The sequence below is a fragment of the Trachemys scripta genome, chromosome 4 (assembly GCF_013100865.1).
Source record: "Trachemys scripta elegans isolate TJP31775 chromosome 4, CAS_Tse_1.0, whole genome shotgun sequence".
In the NCBI taxonomy this organism is placed as follows: domain Eukaryota; kingdom Metazoa; phylum Chordata; order Testudines; family Emydidae; genus Trachemys; species Trachemys scripta.
Window position 1 is genome coordinate 15,926,898 of NC_048301.1, and position 27,276 is coordinate 15,954,173.

Genomic DNA, 27,276 nt, shown 5'->3' on the forward strand with positions numbered 1-27,276 from the left:
TTAGGCCCTAAGACCTTCACTGGGGCTCTGCATGGGTGCAGAGGTTTGCCTGCGTGGAACAATTTGCAGCATCAGTCCCTGCATTAGTAGAATTGTGGATGACCCTCTTACCATAGTTATTTAGGGAAGTGGTTCTCAACCCAGGGTACACGTACCCCTGGGGGTACACAGAGGTCTTCCAGGGGATACATCAGCTCATCTAGATAGTTGCCTAGTTTTACAACAGGCTACATAAAAAGCACTAGTGAAGTCAGTGCAAACTAGTGACTTATTTATACTTCTCTATATACTACACTGAAATGTAAGTACAGTATTTATATTCCAGTTGATTTATTTTATAATTATATGGTAAAAATGAGAAGGTAAGCAATTTTTCAGTAATAGGGTGCTGTGACACTTTTGTATTTTTATGTCTGATTTTGTAAGCAAGTAGTTTTTAAGTGAGGTGAAACTTAGGGGTGCGCAAGACAAATCAGACTCCTGAGGGGGGTACAGTAGACTGGAAAGGTTGAGAGCTACTGATTTAGGGCACTCAGAACATCTTACTTAAATTCCTGGATTTAAAAAAAAAAAAAAGCATTTACAAGTCACCTTTAGGAACAAGTTGTTAAAAAGTGCTATACCCTTCATACCTGGTTAAGAACTGAACATGGAAAAATAAACAAAAGAAGGATTCTTCCCCCCTTTCGTCCCCCCCGCCTCCCGACCCCAATAGAGTATGATCCAAAGTCCGTTGAAGTCAATAGAAGTCTTTCAGTTGGCTTTGGTGGGAACTAGATCAGGCCCATAGGGAGCTAGATATTTTTTTATTTGTGAAGCAAAGTTTTTAAGCATAGACACAATGACCCAATTCAAGAAGCAGCAAGCATTGCTGGATAATGATTGAATGGGATTAAAATGCTTTCTCTCCCCAACAGTTGGTTTCAGTTTTATGTTTTAAATGATAGCAACAAAAGAAAAATACTAATATTTCACACGCTACAGTTTTAAACTTTACAGACTTGATATGATTTCTAGGTCAAGTTCTCTCTTTTGTTGAGAAGCCCTTGTTTCAAAGAAAAATGGGCCCTTGTTTAGTCTTTGCATTGAGTTCACTGTAAGAATGATAAAACCTCTTTACTGATAATGAATTCCATAAATAGAGTTTAGCTCAGCAGTTAGCTCATTTTCAAAGTATGTTAAGCTAAACGGGAACAAGGGATCCTTATTCCAGAATAAGGGTGTCTACATGTGGACTTTTTCTGGAATAACTGTTCCTGAATAACTCCATGTGTAGAAAAGTTCAAAGTACTGTTTCCAACCTAGCCCCCCAATCTAAATAAAGAAACAGTCAAGGAACATGGTTTGAAAGATCAGGCATAAAGAACAGTAGTCATTTTTCTCATGATTTATTTCTGAAGTGCGGCGATATGGCCTTACTTCATGAGTCATCTTATTGCATCTGTTTATGATGGTGTTTTTCTTAGCAACTGTGACTCTGTTTTAGATCTGGATTCTCAATGATTGTTTTTGTTTCGAAAGATATAAAGCGATGACACCTCTTCCTACTGCTGAAGATAGTGACTGTGCCTTGTGAGCAGGCTAAGTCAATTTCTTTTTCTCTCTGAAGTACAACAGGTATTGTTTTTAAAAAGTATAGATGCAGAAGTGCCTGCTTGTGCATGTGGAATGCCTGTCTGTGTACAGTATTGATTACAATAACTGAACACATTCCCAATAATTTTGGATAACATGTATCAGGCTGTAACTGAGTATGTAATTTTTTTGTTTAAAGAATGGGGTGAAAGTTAGTGTTGCCCACATGCTTTCCTTGCTTGCCTTCTTTATAGGCTTTCTTAAGGGCAGGGGTGTCATTTCAGAAAAATTCTAGGTGGAGCAAAGTTGTTTCAGCATATGAACATTATATGCAATTCTATCCTGCAAAGTTGGGGCTGGGGGGGCTGGAGAGTGGAAGACAGAATGGAGCATACAGGCATATGAAAAATCTGAGTGGAGAGGATAAACCAAGGTCTGGGGGTGGGAGGTGACTGCCCAACTTGCCCCATAGCAAATGATGCTGCCCCTGCTTATGCTTTTGTGCTCAGTAGAGTAATGTTGACATGATTTTACAGGAAAAATGTCACAAACAGCATCATGTTTCCCAGTCTAACTATAGCTTTTGATACGGTCAACTGCCCTGCCCTCTGGAAATTGCTCGCTAAATTTGGATGTCCAGACAAATTTATTAACATCATTTGGCTAGTCTGTGAAGGCATGGCTGGAAGAGTTAATGTTTTGATGGTGATCTTATGAACACATTTCCAATCATGAATGTGATGAAGCAAGGAACCTAGCCTTTTTGGTCTGTTCTTTGCTGTGCTGGTAGAGGAAGCCCTCCATGGCTCTTCAAATGGTATCTTTATATGCTTTTGCACTGGCAAGCTTTTTAATTTCTCTCGTCTATGTGTAAATACCAAGGTGATTGAAGTGTTGATCAAGGAACTGCTTTACAGCAATGATTGTGCCTTGGTGGTACACTCCTGAAGCAGCACTATAAGATCTTGCAAAACACTTTGCTATGACAGCTCTTAACTTTGGCCTTACCATAAGTCAGATGAAAACTGAGGTTGTATACCAGCCAGCCCCTCAGCAGCTTTACCAAGATTCATCAGTAACCTTGGAAGGTACCACATTTCAAGCAGTCAAATAGATTGTTTTTCATGCTGCCAAATAAGTAATGAAGTGATAAGGATCATGAAGTGAATGAGTGAATTAAGAAAGCCAGCACCGCATGCGGTCATCTTTATCACTGAATCTGGAAGCAACATGGACTCTGTCCATGGACAAAATTCAAAGTGTACAACACTATTGTCCTCACGACATTGCTCTACAGATGTCAAACATGGACCTGTTATCAACAGCACATTAAAAAGCTTGACAGTTTCCATTTGCAACACCTACAATAACTGCCGGGCATAAAATGGCAGGACTGGGTGTCGAAAATGGAAGCCTCGGCAAAGGCTGGTTCAGTCGGTATTGAGGCTGGTTTTATTTGCACCCAGTGAGATGGATTGGTCATGTAATTCATATGCCTGAGACCTGTCTATCAAAACAAATTCTGTGTTCCAAATTGAGCTCTGGTAACCATAAGGGTGGAGGGCAGATGAAACGTTTCAAAGATACTCTGAAACAACATCTGCCCAAGACAAATATCTGTGACTTGATCTTTGACAACTGGCAACTGACCACATTGCATGGCACCACCCCAAAAGCGTGGGTGTCCATGACTTTGAGAAGAACCGTGTTGTGCTGTTGTAAGCACAGTGCCAGGTATGGAAACAATCAACACAATCAGGCAGATGGCTCTGTGGTCAGAGTGGTAAATGTTGTTCTTCCTGAATGGGTTTGTGGAGCCATGTGAAGACCCATTAGTACAAACTGTGATTGTTGATGTTGTCCTGGAAATTAGGGTGAGTTTTACTGTGTTATGGGCTAAACTGTGACCCAGGATATGCATCTGTGTTGGTGTGTAAGGAGGACAACCTCTAAATCTGCTGTGTGGATCATCTGCATTGTGGATCTCACAGCATGAAGGGAGAGCAGCCTCTGTGGTGCTGCCATAGGGCAGGGGTCAAGAATGGGTGAAGCTTTGTCTTCCCTTCTTCCCGCAGGTGCAGGCAAACTCAGCTAAGTCTGTATGGAGGGGCAAGTAAGCTGTGATGGAAAAAAGGCAGGTATAGATCACATCTCACCCCTACAGCAAAAGGGAACCAAGGACAGAGTTTTGATTCTCTGTTTCACACTTTGATCCCTAGTCTGCTCTGGGGCAGCATAATACACACTGCCTCTTACACGGAGGTTGCAGTACGTCCACAGTCTAGCTGTAGTGGTTTGGGGCAGTTTCATCTGGTTTGTGGATTGGGGTAGGGTAAGAGCAAAATCAGTTCTCAGAAGCTCTAAAACCATGTTGTAAAGTCTATTTAAAGAAAGACTATTTAAAAGGGGGGGGGGACCCTTGCAATTATTGTTACGGAGGTGTGGGAGGGACAGATAAAAGAAGCTTTATGTGAGAAAAGGCCTTTTACCTAAAGCACACTGGCTGTCAGAACAGGGACAGGAGGATGATGAATAACAAAGTGGAAAGACAAAAAGGAGGAATGTACATTCAGATGTGTCTGATCTTGTTGGTCTGGGCATAACGTTACGGCAGACAGCCCAGCACGGAAGTATGAAGTATCTTTGTGAGAAAGGACGCTGTGCACCTCCCAACTTCGTGGCTCACAATGGCATGATGTAGGTGTGAGAAGAAATTACTTCTACCTGCCCAGTGCACAGAGCAGCTAGCGTATATGGTACATCTTCAATGACAAGACTCAGTTTTTGAAGAATTTTATTTATTCTTTGAATTCTAACCTGCCTTGGGAGCTTCCTCAAGGCTAAGTCCTGAAAAGCCCTAGATCAGAGCTAGGTATTACTGTCATTATACCTTCCCACCACAGCAGCATGCACTGCTCACGGCTCCTTCAAGGGCCCACTCCAAGTGTCCCCATCCTGTTTCTAGAGGGGCAGCTCCCATGTTTCTCATTACATAATTTATATAGCTGTTAACAAAAATAACAAATACAACAATAAAATATCCAAACAACATTAGTACTATGTATAAACAATCTGAACCAATTTCTAAAATGATCTGTTCTGGGGTCCTCACATACACATTATTGTTTCCGCTATAGGTCAGCAATCCAACCTGTGTAACACAATCAAGCTATGACCATTTCACTAATCATATATTATTATATGTTGTATGGTAGTGCCTAAAAGGCACAAATTGAGAACAGGGACCCGCTGTGCTAGGCATTGTGCAAACACGTAGTGCCGGATTCAAAGCCCATTGAATTCAATGTGAATCTTTCCACTGACTTTAACAGGCTTTGGATTAGATCCTAGTGTGAGACAATCCCTGTCCTGAAGATCTGACATTCTAAATGACAGAGGCAAAGGATAGGGAAGGTAAACAAAGGCAAAGTGACTTTTTCAAGGTCATGCAGCAGATTAGTGGTAGAGCCAGAAATAGCACTCACGTCTCCCGACTCCCAGGCCAGTGCCCCCACCACTAGACAACACTGCTATCTACTATTGCCCTCATAAAACAGACACTGTCTATCAAAATAATGCTTGCTGGAGGACAACCTAATGTCAGTGCTTGTTTCCACCTCAGAAAAACCTCTGTTTTTAAATTATCTACACCAGTGTTTCATTGTCTTTTCCCCCTTCACTCTCCTCTACCACAAAACACATTGCTAATACCTCAGGATATATTATTGAGATAAGACTGCATATTAAATAGATCCTGTTCAGTTCTAATTCCAGACAAATACAAGTGCGTTCTCCCACCTCATTCCGGGGAAAGATAGAAAACTTGACAGAAGTAAATAGAAAGTAAAAAGGAGAAGGAAAATACTGTCTGAGTCAAGATTTGATTCTAGAGTTTCTTTGTGCCCGAGGGTTAGTGGTTATTCACCAAGAGGCAGAATGAATGATGAGTTGAAGTCAAGTCCTTAAATGAATGGATTAAAGAAAAATGAATGAACTATTAAAGAAAGAACTGGAAGAAAGCCACTCTACAAAGCCAAGCATGAAAACTAGAAAGGCTCAATCCTAGTTATTTCCAGACATTGTTTTTCACTTTAATCAACCCCTTAAGACAGAGCTCACAGTGCCAAAGAAGTCAGCAGACTGGTAGGTTTTGGGGTGGCTGTTGGTTTTATTTATTTTTTTAAAGAAATGTAGGCTAGGTCACTTGTACCATTTGTTGCATAAATTTGAGTGGGAGTGTTAGGGGTGAAATACACCAGTCACAGGGGAAATTCTGTTTCCTGTTGGAAAAGACAATGGAAACAAATAGCCTCTATGGTTCAGATGTAGTGGCTAACAGTGGGAAAAGGCAGCACAACTGGCCCTATTTTGAAGTTGTGGGAAATCTGAATTTTCTTCCCAGAATATACACTGAATAGCACTTCTGAGTTGGAGAAACCAGAAACTTCTGCAGCACAGATGTCCGTGGGGAGTGCTGGTCCATGGAGAGTGCTGTTCCTTGAGGAGCAATTACATCTCTTATCAGTGGTCTGTGTTGACTTTGAATATCTTCACAGAACTCACCTGTGGTCTGATGCTACCATTTAATAGTTGTCAAAATTCATATTTCAAATGTATGGCATTAGCTAACTCCCAATTCCCTCACTCTCATCACTATGTTCCTCTTTTAAAATATTTCTCAGTAAAACTAGTCCACATGTCTATTCAATGGGAAAGCAATGCACGATTTCAAAGAAGTTTGGAGGTATATCCTATTACTAAAGATTTATGAGACAGTGTTCACATGCCAGATTATGTCATGATAAATTGCTACCAGAGCTTTGTTCCTCCCAGCTTTCCCAAAACAAATGAATTGAAAAACATGCAGAAATTTACATTATAATTTTGAAAATTCCCACTACTGGAGTCCGCCTACAGTACCACAGTCGGTCATGGTTCACCCAGCCTTCTGAGTCTTAGAATCGTTCTTTCAAACAATATCAGTGAAGAATGGAATAGTAGCTCTGTTTCTACAACACACTTTTTGTACTGCTTGACTGAACTTGTTGACAAATAACTTCATGCTTTATAACATTGCCACTTGAAAGTCTGCTTTGGTGAGAGAGACACACAAGATCTGTAGACATTTGTCCTGTTTTGGCAACATCAGAAGAAATCCTGAACTGGCTCTAGGAATAAAGCAACTTGCAGAGAGGAAGGATGGTCCTGTGATTAAGGCACTGACCTGAGACTTAGAAAATGTGGATTCAGTTTCAGGCTCAGCTGCAGACTTCCTGTGTGATCTTGAGCAAGCCATTTAATCACTCCATGCTTCAATGTTCCATCTGTAAAACGGGAACAATAATTGTCTTGTTGATATAGACTTTACTCCCTTCAGGATAGGACTGTCCCTAAGTCTTTGTGTGTATGTTGCTTAGTTCAGTGGAGCTCTGATCATAGGTGCTGACTTTCCTGCTTTCCCATGGATGCTGGACCCCCCACTCCACCCCTTTCATGAGGCCCTGCCCCTGCCCTGCCCTGCCTCTTCCCACCCCACCCCCATTCCAACCCCTTCCCCAAAGTCCCCACTCCAACTCAGCCCCCTCCCTGCCCCTATTCCAACTCCTTCCCCAAATCCCTGCCCTGGTCTCGCCTTTTCCCCGCCTCCTCCCCTGAGTGCACCATGTTCCCGCTCCTCCCCCTCTCTCCCGGAGCCAAACAGCCACCAAACAGCTGTTTGGTGGCAGCTGGGCGGAAAGCACTGGGAGGTAGGCGGAGGAGCAGGGACGTAGCGCGCTCAGGGGAGGAGGTGGAGGAGGAGGTGGGGCGAGGGATGAAGGGAGCTTGGCTGCCAGTGGGTGCAGAGCACCCACTAATTTTTCCCCCTGGGTGCTCCAGCCTCAGAGCACCCACGGAGTCAGCGCCTATGGCTCTGATCCCATTTGGGGTGTCCAGGCCCTGCTGTAATACTAATTATAAAGGTAGAGCTGGTAGCATTACCTGTACTTAAGATTGTCCTGTTTTCAGTTGCTTACAACTTTGCCAAATTGAAATTGTTGGGCAGAAATTTTCCATGCCAGGTGACTGCCTCAAGTAGATTTTTTTTTTTTCCTGGAACATTTCAGCAAGAATGGTTCAGAGATCTTGCAGAATGAGATTTGTGTGTGTGTGTGGGGGGGAATATCTTGTTTTTCTCATGTTAAAAAAGTTCTGGTAACTATTTCATTGAGAAGTTCTTGCACCTCTGTGCTTTGGAGAAGGGATTTGAAATTTAGCTGGTGTCAGCCACGTGCCTTTTGATGATTCCATGAAAAGTCCAAATTTGGCCAAGTTATCAGCCTTTGAAAAATCTCCATTCACAGTTGTTCCATAGAGACTTCTTAGAGTTTGAGAGCTTAAATTTTCCAAGAAATCTGTCTGCACTGGGCATGCTTGAGCCCAGGGCTGCAGTGGGCTGAGCACGATATTTTCCCTGCTATTGCTGCTGCCAGCAGCAGCAGGATCAGGTACAGGAAATGGGAGGAGAGAGTCTATCTCTCCTGTACTCTCAATGCTACCCCTGTATTGCATAGACAGTGTGAAGAAGGAGGAAGCAATGTGACTGAAATGCAGTGGGGACAAGAGTTGGACAGGGGAGAGCAGAGGAAGAGGGAGTAGATTCGGATAAGGAACAAAGATAGAAGACTGGGAGCTGGGGATGGGGATGGGGGAGACAAGGACAGGATGGGCAAGGAGCCTACGGGTAGACTGGGATGTGGAGCCCAGGGGAGGGAGATTGGGACTTGGATGAGTAGCCTGGTACGGGCTGGGCAAAGACACTGGAAATGGAATGAGGAGGCCCAGGGGGTTGAGTAGGGTTACCATATGTCCGGATTTTCCCGAACATGTCTGGCTTTTTGGGCCTCAAATCCCCATCCGGGAGGAAATCCCAAAAAGCCGGACATGTCCAGGAAAATAGGGAGGGAGGGGTCGTGGGGCTTGGGTCCGGGCTCGAGCCGCAGCAGCTGGGGCCGGCGGTGCTTGGCCGGTGGTGCTCGGCCAGGGCCGGTGCTGGTGCCGGGCCGGAGCCGCTTGGTTGGAACCGGGGCCCGAGCTGAGTTGGGCCGGAGCCGCTGGGACTGGGACCGGGAGTGCCCGAGCTGCTGGGGCCAGCGGTGCTCGGCCGGAACCACTGGGGCCGGCGGTGCTCTGCCAGGGTCGGTGCCGGGCTGGAGCCGCCGGTGCTCGGCCGGTGCCGGGCTGGAGCCGCTCGGCTGGAACCGGGGCCCGTGCCGAGCTGGGCCGGAGCCGGTGGGGCCAGGGCGGGCCGGAACCTCTCGGCCGGAACCAGGGCTGGCGTCCCAGGGCCCGAGCCGAGCCGGGCGGGAGACGCCGGGGCCAGAACCTCTTGGCCGGGGCCGGCCGCCCGCCGGAGGGAGCTGCTCAGCTGGGGGGGCTGGACTGGGCCGCACCTCCTCGTGGCCTGCCACCGCCCCAGCCCTAGCCCCAGCTTACCTGCTGCCTCCCTGTTTCAGGCTTCTCGCGAACATTTGATTGACGGGAAGCAGGGGAGGGGGAGGAAGAGGGGGCAGGGCTTTCAGGGAAGGGGTGGAGTTGGGGCGGGGACTTTCGGGAAGGGGCGGGGGCAGGGTGGGGAAGGGGCGGAGTTGGGGCGGGGCTGGGGCCCTGTGGAGTGTTCTCCTTTTTTTAAATTAAAATATAGTAACCCTAGGGTTGAGGCTGGGACTGCATAAGCAAAGAGACTGGGATAAGTAAAGACTGGGAACAGGAGCAGATGGGGTCTGTGCTCACGAAAGAACACTCCCCTTCAGATCCTGGAAATTAATCCAGAATTCCAGAGCCTCAGCAGTTCTCTGCTGGTGGCAAAAAGCTGTGAAACCCACTGTCAGTGTGTCTCATTCTTCTCTAATGGCTGGTTTGTATAGAGGATGACAATCTAATACTGCTATCAGTTACTCCATTAGCTCAAGTGGCAGAGATCTGTGCTGTGGATCTGAGGCCTGGTCCCCACTAAGTCCCTACTTCGGACTAAGGTACGCAAATTCAGCTACGTTAATAACGTAGCTGAATTCGAAGTACCTTAGTCCGAACTTACCGCGGTCCAGACGCGGCAGGAAGGCTCCCCCCGTCGATGCCGCGTACTCCTCTCGGCGAGCTGGAGTACCGGCGCCGACTGCGAGCACTTCCGGGATCGATCCCAGAACATCGATTGCGTGCCGCCGGACCCTCCGGTAAGTGAAGACAAGGCCTAAAGGTTCCAAACTTTCTGAAGACCCGTGTGATGGTCAGTATGGTTGCATGTGGTAGAATTTTTTTTTTTTTTTTCAGTTTGCTTTTTTAAAAACCTAGGAAATGACACGCAAAAACCTACATTATAAGAGCATTAAGGTTGCAAAGTCAAACATACAAAAGTTAGGAAATATCAGAGTTAAGGCTTATAGCGTGTGGTTATATAATTAAAGACTATCAGAATGCATATGCAGAAGGGGGGAAATTAAGATTGCACAGGGAACCTTAAATATGGCATTTCTTATCTTTTGAGTGTTTGCCTTTGTAACCTTATTGTTCTTTTAAGGTAGTGTTTTGTGTATAATAATAACTTGTCATAACTGCTCTAGTACAGCATAAAGTTCCTTTTCTGTAGGCAGTTGGGCTGACTAGTTACCTCTTAGTTGTCTTAATAGTGTTACCAAAAGTGGCTGGCTTGGCTTTCATTGTACCAAAAAAGTTATTGTGTTGGCTTGAAACCATTCTGTGAATTAAAGTTTTAAAAAATTTAAAAGCAACAAGTTCCTTGAAAGCAGAGACAGATACACTGTTTTACTTTGTCTTAATCAGTTATCTAAACAAAAGTGCTTTGTTTCACAGTGCTGAAGGACTTGGTGGAGAAAATCTACCTAGATAAGTTGTAGAAACACAGATTTTTCTCACATCATAAGCACTAAAGTCATCCTTGTCAAAGGGACTCTCATTTTGCATGTAGACATTTGGTCATGCAGATTATATGCCTGAAAGCGATGGTGTGTATGCAAACTGTATGTCCACAGAACAGAAGCCTTTCGAAAATAAGGCCCTAACTTTCACTCTTGGTGTAATTCTCACCAGAAAGAATTGCATTCTAGTGAAGACTAAGTGATTTCTTACTCCTACAGGGAATCCTTCCAGGTCAGAGTTCATGTATATTGGTGGGATGGTGGTGGAAGTTTACACTGCTGTAGCCTGAACTGGACATGGTCTGTCCATAAGGGATGAATCCAGGACTGTCAATTCAGCACCTGCTACTACTGTTAAAGTTTAATTTTCCTATCAAGTTTCAGGAAGTTTGGTTTGAGTTTTACTTTCCCAGTCTCTCTCTCCTGTGATCGATCTCTTGCTCTCTGGCTAATATTACTGAAGAGAGCTTTTTTGCTAAGAACCACTTGCAGTGTGATGCCTCTTTTCTGTTCTATATAGCAATCTAAACAATCCTTGATCTGTCAAGGCCGATAGGCCTAACATGAGACCTCTCTGCTCTGTTTTGGGTTGTGAGTGAGCATGACATTGTGCATCCCTTTCCTTCCCTGTCACCCTTGATTGCTTTGTCTGCTCTCTTCTTAGGAGACACGAGTGTGCTGCAGTTTACAAGAATCTTGCTCTCTACAAGAACAGGCCCAGGGTCCCACAGACAATCCCAGGATTTGGTTTATGAATCCACACCAGTCTCTCCAGCACCACCTCATGTTGCTTGTTTGTTTGGATTTTACTAACAGGTTACTGACATTCAGAAGGATCTTTCTTTCCAAGAACAGACCTGTGATCTCAGAGAGAAACCCAGTGCCCTGGTTAGTGTTGGTTCACACCAGCAGAATAATCTGCATTTTAACCATTAGACTGCTTCCTTTCTCATAAAAAATCCCAGGAAGTAGGAACGCTGTGAAAAGGAAAAATCTGTACCATTTCAAGGCCACCTTGATTGTGTGCCTGATTCTCATCTACATATATGCCTACATATATACAGCACTCTGATAATGTACAGTGGAAGTAATTATAATTTTCTTCCACTTTAAATGCCCTTTACACCATCAGTGGTATCAAATGGCCTTATGTAAATGAGACTCAGGCCCTGGGTCTCTCTTAAGACAATAAACAAGCAATTTGGATGGTGATCCCAAAGGCAGACTGGGAATGTTTCTAAAAAAAAAAAAACCAACAATTTATTGAAATAAGGTCAATCAAAACAGACTAGATTTTCCTGTATATCTTGGTTTGTCAAGCTGCCAAGTGAGAGTTAATGTCACTCTAACAGTCCTAGAATCCTCCTCCCTCTTCCCTTCTGCATGTTGACAAATGAGGCAGGTTTAGGACACTGGGGAGAAGGGTATAAAGAGTTGCTCATGTGGCTGTACATCAAGGACACTTCTATTGTTGTGGTGGGAACATGATATAAGGAGTCAGATGAAATCAAATATCCTGGAGCTTCCCATTTTTCTCAGCTGACCAATCCTGATTTTATTTTAATCCATGTTTTTTATTTTTTTTAATCATGTAACCATTCCCCTCTGCCCTTTATGAATGTTTTATTTAATGGGATGGCTTGCATTGTGGCTGCATTATGCCATGCAGTGGGAAGGGGTCACAGGCACAGGAACTGTCCAAGGGAGTCTTTGGACATGCTATGCACTGGAGAAAGTATCTCCATTCTGGCCTTGAATGTGCTGCTCTGGAGGGCAGCAATGACTCAGGCAAGGACATTTTTCATGTATCCAGAGGCTTCAGCACAATGCGTAAGTGCAGTGTAGGGCCTGTAGCTGTGAATGGTAATTTCCAGAGGTGAAATCCCATCCAAAATTCCAACTGACTTCAGTGGGGCCACGACTTTACCCCAGTTTCCTAGACTTCCTGCACTCTGCTGCTCTCAGCATCAGTCTCTTTTTTTGAGTTACTTCATAGACTGTTACAGTCACTCTGTTCTTTACTAAGGAGAAGAGGTAACTGAATGAGGGTAACTGCAGGGTTTGAAAATTCAGGTTTATCAAACTACTATATACACTCCATTTCTGGATTTCTAGTTATGAGGAAATAAATCTGAGGTAAACTCTAGCTCTAAAAATAGAACACAGCCAAATAGAACACACATTTCTCTGGGGGCCAAATTCTGGCCTTGGATGCATGCACAGAATTCAGATTGATTTATTTAGGAGCTGTGTTCATGCATTTTTAGGGCAAAATTTGGTGTAGTGCATTGACCTCAAATAATTAAATTTCACAATCTCTCTAAAAAATCACGACTGAAACTCTCAGCAGCTAGTGATAACCTGAACGATTACAGTCATTTAAATAAGAGACACTGTGTGCAGTCTTAAAGAAAATGGACATATGTTATGTGAAAGTTCAGTGTTTTTAATGAAAACGGCGACATGCTTTAAAAGTGCAGCATTAGTGCAATTTAAAGTATGAAATTCTCCTGCTGAAATTGGTGATAATATGTTTAACAAAAAGGACTAACAGGAAAGATACTTTAAAAAAAATACACATTGTTGTCTGATAAATTTAATGAGAAGATCTATTGTGCTGCTTTAACAGGAAGCACTACTTGTATATAAACCAAAACAAAGAAGTAACATTTGTTGGCCTTAAAAAGTGACATAGCCTTTGTATAGCCATATGTTTTGCTTGGAATCTTGCCAGGATTATAAATAGATTGGTGGGAAGCCTCTGGGAAAGAAAAAATGTACTGTCGCTGGCTGTCGTAAATAAAGTAATCATAGAAGGGACAGTCTTATAACGCATACTCCTGTTAGTAATTTTACCATACAGCTAACCTTCAATGGGACTGTTCTCATAAATAATTACTCATGTGAGCATGGGGTACAGGATTGGATCTATAGTTAGAGCCCAACTGGTTCTCCACTGTGCCTGAACAGAGCTATTTAGGATGTCTAAACTTTTCCATGTTTCCTTTTCTTAGGGAAGATGTAAAGTTGTCTCCGATGGTTCAGAGCTTCCCAACTCACATGTGGAGCCCACTTTAATGGAGAGCTTGATACACCGTTTTCTGCAGCAGGGACTTGTGCAGAGCAGGGACATGGTCATGACCCTCCTCACTACCAACTTTGGGGTGACTAGAGTCCTGATGGGAACCAGTTACTTCTCTTGGGAAAACATGGGGACTGTGCTACTCAGAACTAACTTGCTTTTAATGGATTTAAATCATGCCTTTAACTTTCCTGGAACAAGTTGAATTCTTGCATATTGAATGATGAAAGTATGTGATGTTTTATTTTTCATGGAAAATTAAGCCAGTCAAGGAGATAATGGGTCAGAGCATCAGCTGCGGTAAATCAGCGTTGCTCTGTTGACCTCAGTGGATTTGCACCAGCTGAGGAACTGGCTCAGTATCATTTGGGGAAAGGGAGTTGTGGATTTATGATGAAGAAGTGTTCCAGCTGGGTGCTGTAGAACTGGAAAGGTTGTCCAGACAATATCCCCCCCAGAAGCCCCTGGGTACATTCCAAGCATTTTTCTCTGGAAGTGAAGTACTTTTACATTCAGTTTAGAGCAGGAGACCACCCTACCGAGGGTGTTTTGTTGCAAGGGTCTCAGGGACGTGCATGTAAAAATACCTAACCCCCTGATGATTTTTCATGTAAGTAAACCTATTTAAAAATGGTAAATATAATGTTGAGGCAGAAACCTGCAGGTCATATTTCAGCATGCTGTAAATTACTTTAAAACAAAAGAGGTCTCAACCCATCAGAACTTGGATGAAAATGTAAATACCTATAGAACCTTAACTGTTGTGATGTCTGTGGGAATTCTCTCAGTCGTATATAATGACATGACCATGACCTTGAAAATTTCCCATTGAGATGATAGAATGCTGGAAAAATAGTCTAAAAACAACTTTATGAGCAACTAGAAAAGCTCAGAACTCATTATAGATACAGTTACTACTGATTCTATTCTAATGTATGCAAAAAATAAAATATACAAGATCTCTGTTAATTATTAGGAAGTAAGTAGAACACTATAATGAAAAAACATTAAAGACAAAAATCAGCTGTTTCTATCCATGACATCTGCTCCAACTGGACTCATGATTAATAATAATCTGTTGCTAGGATCAGGCTTTAGTTTATATGTAGAGGCCTCTGCAGAGGGAAATACTTTCAGAATTCCTGGGTGGGTCATAAATAATCAGTGGCACTGAAGAGAAGAGAAAAAAAGAACAAGCAATGTGAGGATCCACAGTAGGAATGACTGTGGGATGTAATTCCCATTGCAACATCAACATCATGTGTGCAGCCAAACTAGTTTATTAGCCGACACGTATTAGTTGGATAGCAATGAGCACCCTAGAAATAGTTGCTTATAAATAAACAAGCAGAGAGTAAGACTATTACCAACAACTTTACAATATAATCTTCTGTGTATGAGTTCTAATCTAATTAGAACTTGTCTAGATGGGGAAATTTACTGGCAATGTAACTATACTGGTATAGTTATGCTGGTAAATTTCCCTGTGTAGATAAGACCTAAGTTTTTAGGAGCTGGATCATTTACTTCCATTATCCCAATGATTTTAAATCCACATCAGTCCCAGATTTGGAAATATGCATGTAGCGTATGACAAAGTGAAACACACCTACTGGGTATAGAAATATCAGGTTCAAACAATACATCCGAATTATAACAGCAACAACAGAAAGTTCTCAGATTCACTTGAGGCAGGATTGTTCTCCAGTTATTTAATAACCATAGTGCTAATCCTGAGGTCAAAACATGCACATTAGGACCAAATGCAATAGAAACCTTGTGTGCTGGATGGTATCACGGTCACTTCGACGTGGGAAGAACTTTGCTGTAGATCTCTTGGCCCTGCAGGATGGGGGAAGGGGACATGTTGGGGACATGGATCCACAAAGGAGAGAAACAATACAGCTGTGGTTCAGAGGGCTTTGTCATCCACTCTACATCTATACCCCACAGGTTGTAGCTTGGCTGCATGGGTTTGTGGCCCTTATTTCACTTTTGGTCTTGAAGGGTGCATCTCTGAGTTCTACTGTGTGAGCTCAGGATTTTTCAGGATTGGGTCCCATAGGAGGATTCAGTCGATGTGCACCATGTTTACACAGGTAGCCTGTGTAATTACTGCAAACACCCACATTATTAAACTAAGTTAATTTGTAATTATAATGCAATAATTACACAGATATGGCTGAGAATAGCATCATTTCCACTATAAATCATATGGATTCTACAATTGGTAACTTCCTTTTTCCCCCCATAAAATTAAATATCATGACTGTATCTGGAGTAAATAAAAATACATTCACAAAATGCAGTGATCCAAATTATACGCTTAAAGCTCTGTAATCTCCACTGGTGAAGCCTCTAAATCTATCTCTGACTCTCTTTTCTTCGGAGACCAGAATGTAGTCAGGCTATTCAGGAAAGCATCGTTATTTGGTCATCTCTCTTGAAGTTAAGCATGTACTTAAGTCTCACTGGGGACATGGGACTTAAAACAGTGTTGCTACCTCTCATGATTTTGAGGTTAGTCTCATGATTTTTCTGGGTTTGACTCATGATTTTTTGAGCGCATGGGGTTGGCAATACTTACATAATCTTAAATGCTTTCCTGAACTTTCAAGGGAGATGGAAAGGCAAAGGTAATTCCTTCAACTGAGGTTTCTATCCATACTGAAATGGCACGCTGCCATTCAAAAGCTTTTCATTTTTTTAAACATTGTTTTTTCATAATTACCCATTAATACATTCTGTTATAAGGAACTGGCTTAGCTACACGTAATTGTGTCAGATAGTTATCCAATAAAAGGATCGGTGTAAATGTAAATTAAAAAAGGAAATATTTAATAGAAACATGAAAGCAATAGCAATCAATCTTATTAACCTAGTGGGTGCAGTAGATTTATTAAAGGCTAGATATAATACAGTTACTCACACTGAATAGTATCTTACTTTGAGTGAAGTCCCACTGAAGTCAAAGGTACTACTTTCGGAGTCAGATGCTACTCCATGTGAGTAAGAAGGTTGCAATCTAGCCCTAAATTTATGAGGTGGATATTGCATTTGGTTTTCATTTTGGATATGTAATAAATCCAAGTACAGTATGGGTTGGTTAAAATTATTATTATAGTAACACCTAGAGACACCACCTGAGATTAGAAAGCACATAGTAAAAGAGTTTTCTGCCCTAAAGAGTTTACAGTCTAAACAGACAAGACAGATAAAGGGTGGGAGGGGAAACTGAGGCACGGAGTGGTGACATGATTTGTCACATAGCAGGTTAGTGGCACAGCTGGGAATAGAACCCAGATCTACTTGCTCCCAGTCTAGGGCAGTATCCACTGCATTACACTTTCTCTTTCACATTTAAAATGTTTTGTTTTTATTGAGACTTCCATAAACACCTTTTGTCTTTTAAATACATTGGGAAAATAATCACCGTAGAACTTTAGGGCCAAATCCTACTCCACATGTTCACAAGCACATTGACTTCAATGTCATATGAGTAAGATGAACAGGGTTTGGCTTTTAGTGTAGTGTCACCTCATGAAATAGGCCCATGGAAGATAGGAGACATTGGCATTCAGTATACACGTGTCTTCTCATTGTTTGGGGATTTCAAACTGTTTTGTTTTTAGTGATTTGGTGTTCACTCTTAAAGGAACACTGAAAACTGGGAGCAAGCTTTCTTTTTAATTGCACATTCTTTTAAGATTATGTAGGCCGGGGTGCTGGAACAATTTGTATAGCAGAGGTGCTGAGAGCCATTGAACCAAACTGTAAACCCTGAATATAGTGAAAACCACTTTAATCCAGGAGGTGCTGCAGCACCCCCCGCACTCCTAGTTCCAGCACCTATGTATGTAGGAAAGAAAGGCAGAATGTTTTTTTCAGCGTTTCGCAGGCTTAAATGTTAGCCTTTTGTTCGAACCAAATAAACACAGATTGAACCAAATAAACACAGAAAGGAGGGGTTAATTTTCAGCGTTGTGATCAGGAGTTTAGATACACAACACTAAATATTAATAAATAGTAAGAGTTGGGCATGCCACTCATTATACTTGGTGCTGAAAATGTTCTGTTGTTTGTGAACAGAGTTTGTTTAAGGTCAGACCTGAAAAAAATAATGAAAAATTTGAAAAAAATATCAGTCTGTTTTTGAGAGGCCAATTTTTCTCCCACTGTCAAGTTAAACAATGTAGTTACTATAGTCAAATACATAACACTATTTTTTTAAAAAAGGATACTGCATATTGTTCTCTAAGATGGCGTTAGAGACGGGGGAGGCATCCACAGAAGGGAAAAAATGAGGGCTAGAAAATAAAACTCCTTTGTGAGAAATCGACTTTTGTGGGAGAAGAGGAGTAACTAAGATACAGATAGGAACAGCAAGAATGATTGTTCTGTTATGTCAACCATCACCTTTTTTGTTACACTTTAATTGTGTAATCTTTGCAGGCTCAGCTGCTATTGTTTCCAGTCTGCTCTAACAATTACCAAGCAGGAAAAGAAGTCTGTAAAATATAAAGATTTAAAGAAAACCTTTTGGGTTAGTCAGTAACAAACGTACATGAGCCTTTGTCAACCTGACTTCCTACAAAAAGCCTACCGTGTTTTGAATCTTTCTAATTCCAGTGCTTCCCTTTTCATGAGAAGACACATTTGAATCCCTGATTTGAATTCTGGAGTTCAGCCAGCCGTTAGAAATAACCAAGGGACGATAACTTTATGATTCAAAAAGTAGGCGTAGTCACTTTTTTTTACATAAGCTAAGGAAACACCTTAGCAGAAAAAAAAATAAAGCATGTCTCCTATCCTAAGAGCACCAGTTCTTAATGAGAACACAGAGGTGCTGATCTCCTAACTTTTCTTTTTCTTTCTCATTTCAGTTTGTCAGATGAAATAATGTGGGAATGATACAACCGTCCTGAAGTTTAATATGGCATGTAAGAAATCATCTCCATTAGCCGAGGAGCAATCTTCCACCGAAATAGATGATCTTCAGATTTCACTGCAAGGTAAGTTATGCAAGTTTCATGTAACTTTGTATGTAAGTTTTTGGCAAATGTCTGTGGCTGTGTGCAAGTTAAGTGAAAATCTGTGAAGTCCATTAAAACATAAAAATTTTATCAGCTATAGTCCATTTATTTCTCTGCTGTAAACAGATTTCTGTAAATATCTCGCCAGAGGCTTTTCAACTGTAAAGTGAAACACAGTACTGAGCTTTTCTTCATGGTATTTACCAAGTCATTGCCTTTTTTGGAACAGATTTGCTCACAGTTTCTTATGTTAGCTGAACACATGTTACTGTAAACAGTTGTCAAGGGAACTATGAAAGAGTTACACAATTCCTATAATTTATTATGTATCTCTGCAAATTAAAACATGCCTTTGCTTGCCTAATTTTTATGTGCTATTAGTGGAAAGCACTAAATAGTCTTTGCTGCATTTTCTTCTTATTTCTTGTCTCTGTCCCCTGTGGATATATATTTCAGGATCTGAATGAGCATAAAATCTCTCTGGCTTCCACACAAGCTCATTAAAGACCAAATTCTGCCCCCCTCACTCACACTGAGTCACACCCTACAAAGCAAGCAGTCCCCTTTATTTCAATGGGACTACTTGAGTAATAAGGTGCTGGTCAATCTCAGTAAGGGAGGCAGAATTGGGCTCTAAAAATGATAAAGCTAAAGGTTCCTCAACCATTTGTTGGAGTGTGCAGGGCTGAGAAGAGTTTCTTTTTCCCTAAACTTGTGTCTCTTTGGATACATTTTGGAATGTGTTTTTGAAATAGCAGTACTTGTATTGCACATTAATAGGGAGTTTTGTTTAAATGTTTACGGTATGCTATGTTTCCTTGCTTGGTTTCTTTGATAGCCAATCCTACAGTCTTTCTGCATGCAAAAACTGATCTTGATTTCAGGATCAAGTCCATTACAAAGCTGATTTTTCAGTTTTTTGTCTGCTCTAGGGGGAGATGGGCTGCATCACCCCCTGTAAAAGGATTTCCCAATGGCTTACCTATGGTGAAGTTACTGATTTATTTGAGGAAAACATTGAAGACAGATGAAGCTGGTGCAGAAAACGAATCTGCAAATTGTTTTCTGTCATCCTTATCTACACACATGTTTCTAGAGCTATACATTGTGATTAATTAATATTTACAATGATCTAAAGCTAAACTTCTTTCTGATATCTTTTCCTTTTGCACTTGACTTCATTACAGTCAGACAGGCAAGCAGAAAACTTCCAATGGCCAAAGGTTACTCTAAAACAGGGGTAGGCAAATTACGGCCCACGGGCCACATCTGGCCCGCGGGACCGTTCTGCCTGGCCTCCAAGCTCCTGGCTCGGGAGGCTCGCCCCACCTCCTCCCCCTCCCCCGCTGTTCCCCCTCGCCCGCAGCCTTAGCTCGCTCGCTCCGCTGCCCGTGCAATGCTCTGGGCAGCAGGGCTGTGAGCTCCTGGGGCAGCGCAGCTGCAGAGCCTGGCCTGACCCGGTGCTCTGTGCTGTGTGGTGGTGGCAGCGGCAGCATGGCCTGGCTCCAGCCAGGCAGCACGGCTGTAGCGCCGCCTGCCACCGGTGCTCCAGGCAGTGCGGTAAGGGGGGAGGAAGCATGGGGGATTGGATAGAGGGCAGGGGAGTTTGGGGGGTAGTGGTCAGGGGGCGGGGGGAAACGGGGTTGAATGGGGGCAGTCAGGAAGTAGGGAGGGTTGGATGGGGCAGCAGGGGGCAGTCAGGGGCAGGAGTTCCGGGGGCAGCCAGAGGACAGGGAGAAGGGGTGGTTGGATGGGGTAGGGGTTTCAGGGGGCCCGTCAGGAATGAGAGGAGGGGTTGGATGGGGTAGGGGTTCCAGGGGGGCCCGTCAGGAATGAGAGGAGGGGTTGGATGGGGCAGGGGTTCCAGGGGGGCCCGTCAGGAATGAAAGGAGGGGTTGGATGGGGTAGGGGTTCCAGGGGGGCCTGTCAGGAATGAGAGGAGGGGTTGGATAGGGCAGGGGTCCCAGAGGGGCCGTCAGGAGACGGGGGGGGGGGGATGGGGCAGGAGTCCCGGGGGGGCAGATAGGAGGTGGGGGCCAGGCCACGACCCCCTCCCGTAACCGGCCCTCCATACAATTTACAAAACCTGATGCGGCCCTCAGGCCAAAAAGTTTGCCCACCCCTGCTCTAAAAAGTTACACAAAGTATAGCCCCATTTTGCCATCAGATGCACATTTGCAGCGCCCATCAAAATCAGTGGGAAGTGCATCTAAAGAGAGAATTTTGCCTTAGGTAAACACTTAGGCGTGTGTTTAGCATGAAGTAGAATCAGAAAAGTAAGTTCTAGCTTTAAGTCAGGAGATAGTGTTATTCTTACAAAGGATCATAGATAGGGCACTACCAAATTCACAGCCATGAAAAATGCATCACGGACCATGAAATCTGGTCTCCCTCCATGAAATTTGGTCTTTTGTGTGCTTTTACCCTATACTATACAGATTTCACAGGGAGAGCAGCATTTTTCAAACTGGGGTCCTGACCCAAAGTGGGTTGTGTGTGTGGGGGGTGTCGCAAGGTTATTTCGGGGAGGGGGGTCGAGGTATTGCCACCCTTACTTCTGTGCTGCTGCCTTCAGAGCTAGGTGACCAGAGAGTGGCAGCTGTTGGCCAGGTGCCCAGCTCTGAAGGCAGTGCCCCGCCAGCAGCAGCGCAGAAGTAAGGATGGCAATACCCTACCATGCCACTCTTACTTCTGCGCTGCTGCCTTCAGAGCTGGGTGGCTGGAAAGTGGCGGCTGCTGACCGAAGACCCGCTCTGCAGGCAGCAGCACAGAAGTCAGGGTGACAATACCATACCATGCCATCCTTCCTTCTGCGCTGCTAATGGCAGCGGCTCTGCCTTCAGTGCTGGGCTCCTGGCCAGCAGGCGCCGCTGTCTGGTCGCCCAGCTCTGAAAGCAGCGCTGCCGCCAGCAGCAGCGTAGAAGTAAGGGTAGCAGTACCACAACCCCTCAACTCCTTTTTGGGTCAGGACCCCTACAATTACAACACTGTGAAATTTCAGATTTAAATATCTGAAATCATGAAATTTACAATTTTAAAAATCCTATGACCGTGAAATTGACCAAAATGGACCGTGAATTTGGTAGGGCCCTAATCATAGATGAGGATTTTGCTTTGAAATAATATTCATGATATTTCTGAACAAATTGAAATTGAATTTTTATCTTAACTGGCCATCATACTGAAGGAATGGAGAATTCAAGGTCCAATAGCCCAGAGATTAAGGGTATGTCTACACTCTGGCTGTCCCGTGCCAGCTGACTCAGGCTCACGGGGCTCGAGCTGAGGGGTGTTTAATTGCGATGTATACATTCCAGCTCAGGCTGCAGCCCGAGCACTGGGATCCTCTCACTTCACAGGGTCCTAGAGTCCAGGCTCCCGCCCAAGTCCGGACATCTACACTGCAATTAAAGAGCCCTGTGGGCCTGAGTCAGCTGGCACGGGCCAGCCAGGGGTTTTAATTGCAGTGTGGTGTAGACATACCCTAAGAGCCCCATTTATTAAAATTTCAAGAGGTTATACATTATCTTCGTGCTTGAAGAAATTTGAGTGCTTCAGCTCTGTTGAAATGGCAACACAATCGGGCCTAATTGTGTTGTCAGAATTCCTTCTGTCGGCATATGCTTCATGTGGTTGGCTCTCACATGAGGCCATGTCTGCACTACAGAGCTTATGTTGGCATAGGTGTTCCAGAATAGACCCCTAGTGTAGATGCTATGTGTGCCAACGGAAGGAGTTCTGCTGACATAACAGCATCTCCCTAAACCACATTAGTTATGCCAGCAGAAACACTCTTCCCTCAGCTTAGTTGCCTGAATAGTGGGGATTCTGCCAAGATAAGTATGCTACCTAGGGGATGTGAATTTTTCATGCTCCTAGCCAAAGTAGCTATGTTGGCATAACTCTGTAGTGTAGACCAAGCCTAAGACATCTCCAGGTGCTTTACAAAAAATAATAAAAAATATAAATATATCAACAGACTAAGAAGTGAGACCCTGGTAGAACCTTTGGGGCAGAATTACAGAACTGGAAATATATACTTAGAAGAAGTAAAGACATATTTCTTAAGATAATTGACAGAAACCACCAGCCTTGAAATCAATAGATCCTCTGTAACAGATGGGAAGTGGGAATAACAGGGAAATTCAAGAGCAAACACTAAAGCTAAGAGTTTTCAGAAATAGAAGCCTAGAGGCAAGATTTTCAAAGTGTCTGGAGATTTTGCATTTGTCAGTTTTTGGGTGCTCAGCTTGAGACACCTTAGAGAGGGCTAATTTTCAGAGAGTGACTGCTTAGTACTTTCTGAAAATCACATCACTTATGTAGGTGCTTAAATATGGCCTTAGAAGTCTATCGTTAGGATGTTATTTTTGAAAATCTTAATTCTTAACTGTATGATTGATGTTCAGTTTTGTATAATGCACAGGTTATAAGAAACTAGTGTGTATCTTTTAGTCCTGGAAAAAGAAAAACTGAGCAGGCGTGTAGTCTGCGTGACTAGCCTTGATAATACATTCAGAAGTCAGTACATTACTTTACCTGGAAGGCATCCAAGGAGATCATAACATAGATCTAATCTGGTTGCTATAGGGGCAAAGTCTATAATTTTTTCAGTCAGTCTTGGTCACAGCCAAGCAATAGTTCTAATAGTTCAAAGGAATATTTAACCATTCTATTAATATATGGAAGGGCCAAATTCTCAGTTTAGATTAGATGAGCAGTTCATTTTAGATTGTAAACGTAATGGGGCAGCGACCATCTTTTTATTCTGTGTTTGTACAGTGCTTAGTACAATAGGGTTCTGGTCCATGACCGGGACTCCTAGGTATTACCACAATCCAAATACATAATAATCAGCTGGCATAAATCAAAGTATCTCCACTGAGTGAAAGTTTTTATGCATTTTATGAGAACTCTGTGATATACAACATGCAGAGCTACAAAAAGCTTATGAAATATTAAAATTACAGGTTGTCACACCCCATGGCCATCAAGATTATTATACGAGCTTTTGTTAAATTAATGTTTGTTAGTTTGTTAAATTAATGTCATTGTTAAATCTGTTAAATTAATGTCAGCATTCTGCATTCGCTGCATTAGCTACTGAACTTTTAGAAAGGAAAATTGTTCGAGGTGTGGCAGCTTCTCCTAAAATTGTCATACTTGACTACAGAAGAAAAGACGTGGTAAAAGAAAACCATAGGTAAAAGGAAGAAATGTAACTTGGTTCATAGTGAGTCACTCTTTGTAGTTAGATAGTTTAAGAAGATATAAATTAAGTTTAATAAAGCTTGAAAATGTTGGGTCAGATTCTAGGTACAACACAGGAGGTGAGGAGAGTGGGGAGGACGGTGCAAAGGTGACCTTACACCAGGGGTCTCAAACTCAAATGACCATGAGGGCCACATAAGGACTAGTACATTGGCCTGAGGGCAGCATTTACTGACACCTCCCCCTCACTGCCCTCGGCCCCGCCCTCACTCCACCCCTTCCATGAGGCCCTGCCCCTGCCCTGCCTCTTCCCACCCCTTCCCTGCCCCCATTCCAACCCCTTCCTTGTGTGTGGCTGTTGCTTCAGGCACCGCCCCCAGCAGCTCCCATTGGCCGGGAACGGGGAACCGCAGCCAATGGGAGCTCCTGGGGGCGGTGCCTGAAGCAACAGCCACACACAGCCCTGCGGCCCTCCTCCCCCAGGTTCCGTCGGCTTCTCGGAGCGGCGTGGGGGCAGGGCAGGCAGGCAGGGAGCTTGCCCTGCCCCCGGTACGCATCAGGCCAGAGCCGCTCTAGGTAAATGCTGGGGGATGGCGGGGGGGCCGTGAGGAGCTTGCGGGCTGCAGAAGATAACCCCGCGGGCCGCCTGTTTGAGACCCCTGCCTTACCCAGTATTGCCAATCCCAAGCATTCAAAAATCACAAATCAGGCCCCAAAATCATAAGATTTTAAAAAATCTCATAAATCATATATTTTCCTCTGTTTTTTTGAGTCTTTAGAGTGTCATGATTTCAGGCTTTATTCCACCACCATGGGAGGGCTAAAAACTTTTTTTTATTTTTAAATGAAAGCTGCGATTTGTATGTAATCACATGACTCTAGCAGCTGGGGTTTTAAGACACCAACTCTTGAGAGACTCTTAGTAAAATCACAAAATTTGTCAATGCTGTACACCTCCAATATTCTCTGCTGCTGTAGGGTCTTATGTGGCATGCAGCATAACTTAGAGCAGCCTTCGAGACTGCTCTAATGTGTGGTGGCTCTGCATAGCCACCTAAAGGGGCTGCAGCCAAGTCTGGAACTGGACCCATTGTATTGATTGGGTGTATGTTTACAATATTTATCATTTATGTGGGAAGTGTTTAATAAAGGAGGGCCTGCTCTTGCCTGGGCAGAGTGTATTGGAGATCATGCCCAAGACATGATGCATTAGTTAAAGGGATATTGCCTCTATTGTATTTATACACAGTGCCTAAATCAGACAGTCGCAAACTGTGGGGCCTGGCCTCCTGCGCAGTGTTTCTGTGGGACCTAAAACTCTTGCTTCACTTATTTATTTACACTCTTATAACTAAGAGATGGCTGCCTGGGATTTTCTGTTAGATTTTTCTGTTTCCTTCTTCCAGCTTCAGCTAAGGGTTCTCCCATGCACAGCTGCAAGGACTGAGCAGATGTTCCTCTGCAGTGACTGCTCCTGGCCACCAGGTGCCATTCCACTGACAGCAGGGACTCTCTCTCCTCTGCTCTCCTCGCATCCTCCTTGCAGATGTTCAACCAGTGTGATACCAGTGAGGAAGGAGGCAGCAGCCAGTTGCCCTCGTGCTTTGTTGGCTGGGTGGTGCTAGGGACAGTCTGGGGGCCCTGCTGCCTACCCCCCTCCCTATAGTGGTTCTATTGGAGTCCTGGTCCCATGGAGAAACTTACTGGCTGCTCTACGGTTTCAGTTTGGGTCACTTCTTTCCTCTCTATCCTGTGGGCATAGAAACCAGCTCCTCCCTCTTGCTGAGCTTTGCCACGGCAAGGCCACGTAGCTCATTGCCCTTTAGTAACCATGTATGCCACGAAAGGCTGGTATACGATTATATGCAAATTTTGTCTCTAGTACATGGGGAGGGGCGGCCTGGGCTCATTTCCTTTGATACAAGCAGGGCCCGATGGTAAAAGGTTTGGGAGCTACTGGGCGAAGCAGGTCTGGCATAATACAGAAGTTACCTTGAAATGAGGAAAGGGTGTGAGGAGAGGGGTATATGTGTGGTGGAGGTGAGCAGTGAGATATGGCAGCTGGACGGGTATCTGGAGCCGATTAGAGGCTTTCCTCTATTTGCAGCAGGAGATTTTGTTCATTTCTTTGATGCAGGCTAGGATGGGTTGGTAAGTGTCCCAAAGGACACACCTGGTCCTTTCCAGCTGACCTTTTCCCATACTATTTTCCTGGCAGGCAAGCCTGGATGCACAGGGGTGGTAGGTGTGAGCTCCTGCTGAACAAGCCTAGGCAGGATACAGAATTTACTTTCCATGCTTGCTGACAGGATATCTCAGAATATGAAATATACTATTGAGTTCTCCAATTATACACTGCTCATCTTTTTCATGGAGTGTGGAAAAGGATTAAAATGATGGTGTATGGCCAGTGGAGTGTACAAGTTCCAACTTATTTTTTTATTTGTAGAGTTGATTGGTGGTAGCAAATTTGCATAAATTGGAGTAATGTATTATTTTTATTAGATTGCACCATGTTAGGTGTCATAGCATCAGTGTGACCCCAAAATTCCACTACACACACAGTGTAGGGAGGATAGGAGGATTAAAAAAAAAGCAGGTTTTCAGCCTGTTAGATTTTGGCGCTAAATACAAATGCAAGCATGTAGCCTTTCAACAGTTCATTAGCAGTGTAGGTGCTCAGTTGTTGTCTTTATTTATTGATGTGTATATATTAATATTTGATGGCACTCAAAAGGATGATAACATAAGAGGATGAGAGCAGAAACTATTTCAGGTGTGTTTAATAATTTAACATATTGCAATGATTTAATTTAATTCAAATGTGTTGAATAGTCCCTGAATGATTAAGAAGAAAGAATAATTGTGTTTTCTGTTTACTTGAAACCTCACAAATAGTGATAAGTGCATTTTATATTAGATTACATGCGCCTTTCCAAAATTATCTTCTGTTTAACTGAATCTCCTGTATTTTACTTGCATGAGTATGTACTTGTCAGGCGCACTTGGTATTCCAGAGATTGCGCAAACTGGGAATTCCTAGATGGTAATCCTCTGTGGTCTAACCTAATCCCTGGTCTATCCAGATTGCTGTTTTATTACAACTAGGGTTTCTGGGTTTTAGCTAGAACAGGAAAGAGTCCATTAAACAACACTGGCTCTGGTTTTTCAGGAGTCACTTTTAAAAATGGAAAAGTTCCTATCAGGGGACTTATAGTGAAATTTACATCCTGTTTACAGTGTCTGCTGTAAATCCCAGCATCCTGTCTGCAGTTCACTTCTTGACTGCACATAGCAACTGCATGGCATGCGACTTTTTGGTATGTGGGCTTAGGATGCAAACAGTCAGTAAATGAGATGTGCTAAAAAAGTTTTTATGAGTATTTTTCTTTCAGTTTTCAAGTAAACCTATAAAAACAATTGGTCTAAGAAGTTACCTGGTACTATAAGAGCCAAAACCCAA

The 27,276-nt window shown here is 43.4% G+C and overlaps 1 protein-coding gene across 7 annotated transcripts in view; it reads left to right on the forward strand.

Annotated features, from left to right (window-relative positions):
- The window catches only part of SYNE2 (spectrin repeat containing nuclear envelope protein 2), a 257,594-nt gene that overhangs the window by 6,336 nt on the left and 223,982 nt on the right, over nt 1–27,276 (forward strand). For all 7 annotated transcript variants that reach the window (XM_034767822.1, XM_034767824.1, XM_034767818.1 and 4 more), the window contains exon 2: nt 18,453–18,581. In XM_034767822.1, the coding sequence (XP_034623713.1) occupies nt 18,503–18,581 (79 nt within the window). In that variant the 5' untranslated portion in view covers nt 18,453–18,502. The remainder of the gene's footprint in view (nt 1–18,452; nt 18,582–27,276) is intronic.